The sequence below is a fragment of the Orycteropus afer genome, unplaced genomic scaffold (genome assembly GCF_000298275.1).
Source record: "Orycteropus afer afer isolate SDZICR_OR568_19922 unplaced genomic scaffold, OryAfe1.0 scaffold00014, whole genome shotgun sequence".
Taxonomy (NCBI): Eukaryota; Metazoa; Chordata; class Mammalia; order Tubulidentata; family Orycteropodidae; genus Orycteropus; species Orycteropus afer.
In genome coordinates, this window is record NW_006921601.1 from 17,460,073 (window position 1) to 17,472,331 (window position 12,259).

The 12,259-nt window shown below is 41.3% G+C and overlaps 1 protein-coding gene across 1 annotated transcript in view; it reads left to right on the top strand.

Annotated features, from left to right (window-relative positions):
- Positions 1 to 12,259, top strand: part of LOC103209795 (L-lactate dehydrogenase C chain) — a 69,572-nt gene that overhangs the window by 11,611 nt on the left and 45,702 nt on the right. Inside the window, exon 2 of the mRNA XM_007955694.2 lies at positions 5,842 to 5,959. Coding sequence (XP_007953885.1) covers positions 5,842 to 5,959 — 118 coding nt within the window. The remainder of the gene's footprint in view (positions 1 to 5,841; positions 5,960 to 12,259) is intronic.

Genomic DNA, 12,259 nt, shown 5'->3' on the forward strand with positions numbered 1-12,259 from the left:
ACTCCTTAGAATAATCATGGGAGAAAGAAGGGCTGTTTATGCACAGGGAGACAGCTCAGGGGGCAGGAGTGCATGGAGGGTTGGACACAGGGAAGAGGTAACTATGGGGAGGAAGTGGGAGGGGAGCTGTTGCATTGGGGTAAATTGTAGTCAATGTGGTGAGACAAAGTGTATGTGAACTGCTGTATGGAAAGTGAATTTGCTCTGTAAATTTTCACCCAAATCACAATAAATAAATAAAAATTAAATTTTTATGTGCATCAAAAGACTTCTCCAAAAGAGTAATAAGAGAACCTACAGATTGGGAAATAATATTTGGCAATGACATACCTGACAAGGGACTCATCTCTTAAATTTATAGAAAACTTCAACACCTCAATAGCAAAAAGACCAACAATCTAATTAAAAAATGGGCAGAAGACATGAATAGACATCACCAAAGAAGATATTCAGGCAGCCAACAAACACATGGAGAAATGTCTACGATCATTAGCCATTAGAGAGAGGCAAATCAAAACAACAAATGAGATACCATTCACCTCGGCACTAATAGCAAAGTTCAACAAGACAGAAAATAACAAATTCTGGAGAGGGTGTGGAGAGATTGGGACTTTCATACACTGCTGGTGGGACAGTAAGATGATACAACCACTGTGGAAAGCAGTGTGGCGATTCCTTAAAAAGTTGGCCTATTACACCAACTAGAAATACCATTTGATCCAGCAGTCTCATTGCTAGGTATATAACTTAAATAAGTGAGAGCTAGGACAAGAACAGATGTATCCACACCCTTGTTCATCACAGCACTATTTACAATAGCAAAGAGATGGAAATAACCTAAGTGCCCATCAGCAGAAGAATGGATAACCAACTATGGTAGATACACACAATGGAATGTTATGCAACACTAAAGCATAATGTAGAATCTGAAAAAACACTCCATAACATGGATGACCTTGGAGGACATTATGCTGAGTGAAATAAAATAATGTGGATGACCTTGGAGGACATTACGCTGAGTGAAATAAGTCAGTCACAGAAGGTCATATATTGTATTAGTTCACTACTGTAAAAAGTCAGGGAAAGGTTTAAATATGGAAGGAAACTTTCTTTGTTGGTTACCAGGGGTAGGTAGGGAGGGGAGGGAACACTAATAGATCTATAGAGACAAGTACTGGTTTGGGTGAAGAGAAGGGCAATGTACCAAAAGTGAGTGAGCAACATAGTGGCACTGAGGAAGAGGACGAAAGAGAGGTACATTGGGGGTATAGATAAGAAAGATATGAACCATTTTGCATGTACAGTACTGTGTTGTCAGTGATGGGCATCATTGATTTACTGGTGGATAAATGGCTGGACAGGCTGAATGATCAGGTATGTCTAGGCAGGGGGGGAGTGTGCCCTTGACCATATATAGAGTTAGCAGACAATGTTTCTACAGCATATATGTTTGTACTTTAATATTGTCCAGGTGTATAGTAGAGCTAGCAAGGGGCAAGGTTGTGGTCACTTCTTGGCCACAGCTAGCTACCCTGAGGGAGCAAGTAGTTGGACCTGTGGGCTCAGGACCATGGTTGCAGAGGACATCAAGCTCAATTGGTATAACATACTACACAGAAACATTGTTCTATATCCTACTTTGGTGAGTAGCAATTGGGGTCTTAAAAGCTTGTAAGTGGCCATCTAGCTGCAATGATAGGTCTCTCCTCATCCAGAGCAAAGAATGAAGAAAACCAAAGATGCATGGAAACAATTAGTCCAAGGGACTAGTAGACAATGTGATAATCAGCCTATAAGACCGTGAGACCAGACGAACTAGATGGTACCTGGCTACCACTGTCAACCACTTGGAGGGGGATCTATGTAGGAGATCTTGGATAGAGAGGGAGAACAATGTGGAACAACACTCAAAATAAAAAAAATAAAAAGACCAGGTTTGCTGGTCTGATAGAGTCTGGTGAGACCCCTTAGACTATGGACCCTTGTTACTCTTCAAATCTGGAACTGAACTCACTCCTGTGGCTTTCAGCCAAAAAGAGACAGGCATATGGGGTGAACATTTATATCACATAGATATATTCCTTGGAGCAATCAGTCGTGGGAGAACAGAAGGGCAGTGTTTGCACAGGGAGATAGCTGGGGGTGTGTGGTGGGTGCATGGTAGGGAAGGACAAAGGGAAGAGGTAATTGCAGGGAGGAAGTGGGAAGAGAGCTATTATATTGTGGGGAAACTGCTGTATGGAAAATGAATTTGCTCTGTAAACTTTCACCCAAATCACACACAAAAAAATTTATTTTAATCTAAAACTGAAGACACAAGTTTGCAAATAAAAGGACTCACTATTGTTCAGCACGTGAATCAAAAGGCCTGTTCCAAGGTAGAGTATAAAATATCAGAACTATAATTGTGGGAGAAAACCAATTGTTGCAAGTCATTCTTTTTCTAGGAGTCCCTGGATGGTGCAGATGGTTAAGTGCTCTACTACGAACCAAAAGGTTGGCAGTTTGAATCCACTCAGTCTTCGCAGAAGACCGACCTGCTGATACACTTTCTAAAGGTCCCAACCTTGAAAACACTACAGAGTGGGGTTCTGCTCTGCCATATATAGGGTAGCCTGCCATTAGTTGGAATCCACTTATCAGCATCTGGTGGTGGTGGTGGTTGTTTTCCCTACTAGAATCCACTGTACTCTGGCAAATAGCCACAGTAGTTCAGGACCATCACATTGATGTATATTTTGGGATAAACAGAAAATGATGAAGGACATTAAAATATGGACACTCATATAGTTCACTGACTAGAAGGAACTTGTGGGTTGTAATGAGAACCATATATCTGAGTATCTCATTGAAAGGTCACTTTAAAGGGTTATAAGGTTGACTTGAGCTTTTAGAAGTTGAGTAGCAGTACAACCTGCTTCCTTGTTTGTACAGAACCAACTGGACACAACAATTTTCCTTAGACTGATTTTTATTCTCTTATTCTTTACCACCCTATGGTTACTGTGGCACTCTCTGGAAGGAAGATCCTGGAACACTCAGAACTATTCTTATAAGATCTCTGGAAGGCTAAACAAACTCAGGCTCTCTATTTGAAATTCTGTTTGAGAAGCGACTCATAAAAATGCAGCTCACTTCAAAAAACAAAATCTTTCAGAGATTATCTGAGCTTTGTCTTTGATAGTCATGATAAATGGAGTTGGGAATATTCCCTTTATAAGAGAATTGTCTTGTAACCTGTTGAAAAGGGAGATAAATCAAGTTGGGAATATAATTTAAGAAGGGGCTGTGTTGGTTATTAAACTATTGTAACTTGACTCCAAACCTAACTTTCTATACTCTGCTTTGTGATGTTGGCACTGGGACTCTCCATAGAATTTTTCTCCTTTGCAGTAACTTCTTTTTAGGTTCTGGCAGTGGTGGTGGTGGAACACTACAGGGAAGTTGGAAGGTAGGAGGAGGGGAGAGGTGACCTCTTCTGTTTTCTTAGTGTTCCAGTCACTGTCACCCCAGCAGCAGCCCTTTGCCCCAGCTTCATTTGGAACTCCCAACATCAGCCTCATCATTTATTTCCCTTTAGTGAAAAACCAGCAATAGCCAGGTTCTACCTCCCTAGCAAGGACTGTGAGGATGGCACAGGACCAGGCAGTATTTCATTCTGTTGTACACAGGGTCGCTATGAGTCGGAATCAACTTGATGGCACCTAAGAACAACCACCACCGCTCCTAGAGGTCTGAGTCAAGTCCCATGAAGCCCCTCCTCCAACCTCTCCCCATGCATCCCAGTAGTATGGGTAGTAGTTTCTAACTGCAGTTATCATCTCTGGATTATCTCAAATGTCCCCCTTTTGCTCTTTCAGCCCTCTACCACCTGTTCAACCAATTACTTTTATTAAATTCCTTCTGCTGAAATGCTTAGAGTTTTTCTCTTTTATGATCAGACCCTGAGAGATACATTGACAGATGTAAATGTGGATCATAAACATGATCTGGTTTTCTTATCAGTTAGCAGAGAAAACTTAAATGATCCTTCTGGATAAACCTTTTATCTTCTTCCTATTCCTGATACATAGCACACAATTTAGCAAATTTTAGAATGTTTTTTTCTAAACAAACAAACAAAAACAGTAGTAAACAGGGCCTTTGACCCTTTTTTCTTACTGCTCATCTTTGGAATCTAGCTGCTGGAATCTGAGGGACTGCATTCCCTAAATACAGTTTTATACACTGATGCATGTGATGAAAACCCAAATCAAATTAGAGGGAGCAAAAAAGACTACATATTGCTCATATAACTGGGAAATCTAAGAGCATGGTGAACTTCAGGTATTGTTGGATTCTGGAGTTCAGATTTATCAAGACAAAGTCTTTGTATCTTTTGGCTTATACTTCTATTGGCTTAATTATCAGGCAGAGTCTTTGTGTATGGTAGTATAGATGAGTATAACAGTTTGTTCTCAGAGTCTTATATCATTCTTAGAGTTCATGATTCCAAAGAAAAGTGAGACCTGATCTCCTACTTTCCATTCTCAAACCTCATATACACTTGTGCTTATTGGTTATACCTTTTGTGAACTAACAACCAAGGCCAGAAGGAAAAGATGTAACAACTGTCTTGGTCTTTGTCTAGGCGCATGCTTATATACCTCTAGGGTAAAGAGTCCTGGTGGCACAATAGTTAAGCCTTCGACTGCTAACCAAAAAGTCAGCAGTTGGAACCCCCTAACTGCTCAGCAGGAGAAAAGATCTGGTGCTGCTCCAGTAAAGATTACAACCTAGGAACCTCTACTGAACAAGCTATACTCTGCTTTATAGTGTTACTATGAATGGGACTCAACTTGAAGGCACACAACAACCACCCCTTGGCTGGAGGAACAATATTAGCTATACTGCACTGAAGCATGTAGAATTGGTTCCCAAATAAAAAAGAAAGTCTATTACTAGAAAAATGAATATAGGACAGGTAAAGGGAGCTCTGGTGGCCTAGTGCCTAAGGCATTTGACTGCTAACCAGAAGGCTGGAGGTTCAAACCCATCAGCCACTCCTTGGAAGGAAGGTTGGACAATCTACTTCCGTAGTGATAGTGCCTCAGAAACCCAAGGAGGGGTCACTGTGAGTCGGATCTGACTCGAGAGCAGTGTGTTTGTGTTTGGACAGGTAAAAACAATAGTTGTCTGTCATAGGTAAGCTACCTTTCTGTTCTGGCCATAAGGATGTATATTAAAATCACCTACAGCCAATTCAGAAGTTAGGCATAAGGGTTAAAAATAATAAAGTCCTTTGAAAGAATTTCATTGCTTTTTGTTGATTTTAACCTGTTACTCCAATTCTAAAAACCCTAGCAATTATGTAAAGGCAAAATAGTTCATTTTAAATACATCCTATTGCTTACCTTCAGATCTGACTCGATGGCAGTGACTTTGGTTTATTGTTTACCTAGACTTCTGGTCACTCTAAACCAAAACCAAACCTGTTGCCATAGAGTTGATTCCAACTTATAGCAACCCTGTAGGACAGAGCAGAACTGCCCTGTAGGGTTTCGAAGGCTATGATCTTCAAGGACACCAACTGCCACATCTTTCTCCTCAGGAGAAGCTGGTAGGTTTGAATTGCTGACATTTTGGTTAGCAGCCAAACATTTAACCACTGCACCACCAGGGCTCCTTCTAGACACTCTAGGCACATTCAAAAACTATTATTTTTATATCATTTTTTTTTCTGTTTAAAATACAAGAATCCTTTGATTATAGAATAGTCACACAAAAATTATTCTCATTCATGTAAAACTCATATAGGAACATTTTCCAGAACATTTTATTCATAACTTTCATGTATTTTAGGATTTGGCTGATGAACTTGCCCTTACTGATATTGCAGCAGACAAGTTGAAGGGAGAAACGATGGATCTTCAGCATGGCAGCCTTTTCTTTCATACTTCAAAGATTGTCTCTGGAGAAGGTTAATTTTAGTTTTATAAGTTATTTTTACAGCTTTAAAAATAATTTTATTAAGCTGATATCAATAAACGTTAATTTAAAAATAGCACCACTGTCTTTAGTAGGACATATAGTTTAAAAGGTTAATATTTTTAAAAAATACATTTTATTATAATTGGGCAATGTGGTGGTTATGTTTGTGTATCAACTTGGCTGGGCCTGGTTGAGTGGCTGGGCAGCTGGTGGTAGTTATTCTCATGATGAGACTGGCAATCAGCTTGTGGTGGGATCTACCATAAGCAGCTGAGTAGCTGCCTTTGAGATGTGGTCTGCTTCCTGTATATAAGGAGAAGCCTTGGGAATGGTCTTTAGCATATCGCATGCTTGGACCCTGCATGTAGCTGTGTTGTTGTTCACCAGCCTGCCATGCTCTGCTGACCTTGGGACTTACAATGGACTTGAATTAATGGCCTGCCATGTGGTTTGGTGACATCAGAACTGTGCCTGTTTTTACTTGTCAACCTTGGGTTTTTCAGCCTCAGCAGCCAGCAGCTGTCTGAGTGAAGAAGAGCCTTTAGCTTCAGTGGGCTGGGAGCTGGAGGCAGAGCTAAAGCCCAAGGTGAAGGGGCTTTCACCCAGCCCCTAGAGCCTGGCACTTTGAATGTGGACTTCTAGCCTCCTGACCTGTAAGAGAATAAACTCCTGTTTGTTAAGGCCATCCCATTTGTGGTATATATCTTGTCAGAGTGGCACTAGGTAACTAGAACAGGGAAATTTTTGAAAAATACAGACTACTGTAAAGTAAAATTTAAATCTTTTCAGTTAATCGTTTTGTGTATTTATTTCAAGTCTTCTATGCAATTTATGGTTTTGCATCCTGTTTTTTAAACTTGTTTTTCTTACATATTTTTCTAAAGATACATAGTTTTGAGTAGTTTTTATAATACGATTGATGTATTTATCCCATACTCTTTCACCTAGTCTTCTTCTTGTGTTTATAGAGGCTAAGTTTTGGGGTATAGAATATGGAGCTACAGGACACTGGGAACGGAGAGCTTGGTTACACTATCTTTAGCATTATGTGCTGATCAACCAAGAAACTTCAGATAATTGGGAAAAAGAATTATTTTATAATGCTAATGTGTACTGCACTCACTCATCTATGCCAAGAAATTTGGAAGACAGCTACCTGGGCAACTGACTGGAAGAGATCCATATTTGTACCCATTCCAAAGAAAGGTGATCCCACAGAATGTGGAAATTATTGAACAATATCATTAATATCACATGTAAGTAAAATATTGCTGAAGATAGCTCAAAAACGGTTGCAGCAGTATATTGACAGAGAACTTCCAGAAATGCAAGCTAGATTCAGAAGAGGATGTGGAACGAGGGATATCATTGCTGATGTCAAATGGATCTTGGCTGAAAGCAAAGAATACCAGAAAGATGTTTACTTGTGTTTTATTGACTATGCAAAAGCATTCAATTGTGTGGATCCTAAAAAATTATGGATAACATTGAGAAGAATGGGAACTCCAGAACACTTAATTGTGCTCACGGGGAACCTGTACATAGACCAGGAGGCTGCTGTTTGAACAGAACAAGGAGATACTGCATGGTGTAAAATCAGGAAGGGAGTGTGTCAGGGAGTACTTATTCAATCTGTGTGCTGAGCAACTCTGAGAAGCTGGACTATATGAAGAAGAATGTGGCATAGGCATTGGAGGAGAGGACTCACTAACAACCTGTGATGCGCAGACAGCACAACTTTGCTTGCTGAAAGTAAAAATGACATGAAACACTTACTGATGAAGACTACAGTTTGCAGTTTGCAGTATGGATTACATCTTAACATAAAGAAAATGAAAATCCTCACACTGGACCAATAAGCAATGTCACAATAAATGAAGAAAGGAATGAAGTTGTCAAAGATTTCATATTACTTGCTTCCTCAATCAACACCAATGGAAGCAGCAGTCAAGAAATCAGACCACGTATTGCACTGGGAAAATCTGCTGCAAAAAACCTCTTTAAAGTGCTGAAGAGAAAAGATGTCTCTTTTAAAAGACTAAGGTGCACCTAACCCAAGCCATAGTATTTTCAATCACCTCATATGCATGTGAGAGCTGGACAATGAATAAGGAATACCAAAGAAGAGTTGATAGTTTTGAATTGTGGTGTTGGTGAAGAATACTGAAGGTACCATGGACTGCCAGAAGAACTAACAAATCTGTCCTGGAAGAAGTGCAGCTGGAATGCTCTTTGGAAGCAAGAATGGACAGAATTTGTTTTACGTACTTTGGTCATGTTGTCAGAAGGGACTATTCCCTGGAGAAGGATATCATGCTTGGTAAAGTGAAGGGTCAATGAAAAAGGGGAAGGCCCTCAACAAGATGGATTGACACAGTGGCTGCAACAATGGGATTGCGTGTAGCAAGGATTATGAGGCTGGTACAGGACCGGGCAGTGTTTCATTCTGTTGTTACAGGGTTGCTATGAGTCAGAGCTGACTCGATGGCACCTAAAAACAACAACGTGTATTGCAACACACTCTGATAATGTGATTCAACAAATGTACTTTCTACTAAAAAGCCCTTTTATCTAACATGATTGGCACTGAAGGAGGTTAATAAATTAAAGAAATGCAAAAAGAAAACCTAAAGGGGGGTGTGAGAAATACCCATTAGGATGGGACATTATATACATTTTATATTAACTTAAAATGTGTAAATATATTTAGAAATTTATTTGCCAGTATTCTGATTTTAGGGGAAAGTATTTGAGTTTGGCTCAGCTGATTGCCATTTTTGCAGTATCCTTCTTAAAGCACACCAATGATGATCATTTCAGGTTCTTTAAAGTACTACATGAAATTAAAAGATACTCATGAATCAATCTAATCACAAATTTCTTATAAATTTTTATGCTTCATTTTTATTTCTCTCTTTCATACTTAAAAGGCTAGTTTAAACAACCCTTTTAATACCTCTTTCCAAGGCATACAACTTAATTTTCAAAGATAGTTATTTTTTAAAAATCAATTCATTGTGAAATATTTGACATATAAAAAGAGATTAAGAATGATATAATGAACATTAATGTATCCACCACCCAACAAAAGAAATAAAAATTAACAATTCAGTTAATGCATTTTGTATGGTGCACATCATTTTTATCTCCCTTCTCCCCAAACCTCAATTCTGAATGTAGTGTTTATCATGTGTCATGGATTGAATTGTTTCCTCCTGTTCTGATTACCTAGTGCCACTCTGACAGAAATATACCACAAATGGGATGGCCTTAACAACAGGAGTTTATTCTCTTACCGTTTGGAGGCTTTAAGTCCAAGTTCAAAGTGCCAGGCTCTAGGGGCTGGGTGAAAGCCCCTCCACCTTGGGGCCCAGCTCTGCCTCCTGCTCCTGGCCCACTGGAGCTAGAGGTTTTTGTTCACCCAGACAGCTGCTGGCTGCTGAAGCTGCCAAGCCAAGGTAAAAAAAGGCACAGTTCTAATGTCACCAAACCACACGGAAGGCCATTAATTCAAGTACATTGTAAGTTCCAAGGTTGGCAGAGCATGGCAGGCTGGTGAACAACAACACAGTTACATGCAGGGTCCAAGCGTGTGATATGCTAAAGACCATTTCCAAGGCATCTCCTTATATACAGGAAGCAGACCACATCACAAAGGCAGCTACCCAGTTGCTTGTGGTAGATCCCAAGTGATTGCCAGTCTCATCATGGGGAATAACTACCACCAGCTGCCTGCCCCCCCCCCAACCAGGCCCAGCCAAGTTGACACAAAAACATAACCACCACACCTCCCCAAAATATGTGTCAACTTGGCTTGGACATGATTCTCACTGGTTTGACAGTTATGTAATGATGGTATCATCCTCCATGGTTTGGTCTGATGTGATCGGCCAGTCAATTGTAAGGGGATTAGTGTGGGATACAACACCCTCTAGTCAGGTTGCAGCCCTAATCCAATCTGAGGGGAGTTTTTTCCGGGGTGTGGCCTGCATCACCTTTTATCTTACAAGAGATGAAAGGAGAGATAAATAAGCAGAGTAGGAAAGATATTATGACCAAGAAAGAGGAGCTGGGAACAAAGCATGTCATTTGGACCCAGAGTCCTTGTGCTGAGAACCTTCTAGACCCAAGGGAAGATGTTGCCAAGACACATGGAGCTCTCCAAGGGACGCTGGGCCCACAGATGTTGAGAGGAGGCAAGGACCTTCCCCCACAGCCAACAGAGAGGAAGCCTTTCCTTAGAGCTGGCACTTCAAATTTGGACTTCTAAACTGTGAGAGAATAAATTTCTGTTTCTTAAAGCCATCCACTTGTGCTATTTCTGTTATAGCACCAGTAGATAACTAAGACAGAATTTGGTACTGGAAGGAGTGGGGTACTACTCTAATAGAAACATAAGATATGGAAGCAGTTTTGGAATTGGGTAATGAATAGAGGCTGGATGAGTTTTAAGATACCTAATAGTAAAAGCCCAGATTATCTTGAAGATATTATTGTTGGAATTATGGATGTCAAAGGCAATTCTGGTGAGAGTTTAAACAGAAGTGAAGAGAGCTGTAACATCAGAGATGGCTCAGATGGTGAGAAGAAACAGCAGAGAAACAGCAGCAATAGAACCAAGAGACCTATGCAAGATGGGGCAGGAGTGGACCCATCAAGCAAGGGAACTGAGCACCTTTGGGCCAAGACTTACTGGCAGAATGGAGTGCCCCTGGACTCTTACTGGTAGAGCTAAAGACCTTTGTAACACTAGTCTGAGCAGGGCAGAGGCAAGGCCAGCCCGAGAGTCCAGAGGGGCTGAGAAGAATAAGGAAGCAGAAGATGAAGGGGAAAGGAGCACAGGAAGCAGAGCTGCCTGGGTCTCAGAGTGTAGGGCTATGACCACTTGGATCTCAAAGAGTGGGGCCATAGCCTCTTAGGTTTCAAAGAATCAGATCTTCACTAAGTTTGTTCTAGAATGTGGGGCTGCCATTCCTGAGGGCCAGGGAAATGGGGCCAGATCTGTTGCTGAAAGCTGAGGGTGTGGGGCTGCCATGCCCAATGGGCAGAAGAATGCGACCTGTCAGGCTAGGGGTGGGGTTGCCATTCAATTGGACTAGGAGATTGGGGCCATCCAAAGCCAAGGGAGTAGAACTGCCATGCCATTGGGCCTGGGAGACAGAAGCAGAAGCTTAGGTCTGAGGGGCCTTCACCCAGAATCCAGAAAGAATAGCCAACACACAGCATCTGGATGACAGGGCTATTTCCTACATAGTCTCAGAGAACAGAGGATTAATTTCAGTTATTGAGAGTTAATGTAAATTGTTCTACTGGGTTTGGGACTTGCTTGGTACCCATTATTCCTTCTATTCCTCCACTTTCTCCCATTGGTAATAGAAATGTCTACCTTGTGCCTGTTCCATCATTGTACTTTGGAAGCAAGTAACTTGTATTCTAGATTCACAGATAAAAAGAATTTTGCCCTAGTATGGAATTTGGACTGGGAGATGATTTAAGATTTTGGGGATGATATGATGGGGTGGGGAAGCTCTGGTAGCATAGTGCCTAAGGCACTTGACTGCTAACCAGAAGGTTGGCAGTTCAAACCCACCAGCCACTCCTTGGAAGGAAGGTTGGACAATCCTACTTCTGTAGTGATACTGCCTTGGAAACCCAAAGAGGGGTCGCTATGAGTCGGGGCTGACTCGATGGCACATAATAACAAAAAACATGATGGGGTGGATGTGTTTTTCATGTGATAAGGACATGAATGGGGGGGGGCAAAGGATGGAATATCATGGATTGAATAGTGTCCCCTCAAAATACATGTCAACTTGGCTGGGCTATGATTTTCAGTGGTTTGACAGTTGTGTAATGATGTAATGTGGCAGTTATATAATGGTGTAATCATCCCCCATGATGTGATCTGATGTGATTGGCCAGTCAATTGTAAAGGGATTAGGGATGCAACACCCTCTAGTCAGGTCACAGCCCTGATCTACTGTAAGGGGAGTATCCCTGGGGTGTGGCCTGCATCACCCTTTATCTTACATCATTATTCTTATTCTTTATTGTTGCATAGTCCTTCACTGTATGTGTGTACCACAGTTGGTTGATCTATTTATCTGTTGATGGGCATAGCACAGAGTAGCAGGCCGGAAGAGCAGGAGAAAGGGGTAAAACCCAGGGAGCCAAAGAGAAGAGCAATCAGCCGAAGGGATTAGGTGAGGAGGGGAAACTCAGGGACACCCAAAGAAGCAGGCCAGAAGAGCAGGAGAAAGGGGATTAAAAGACAGGAAGCCAGACAGAG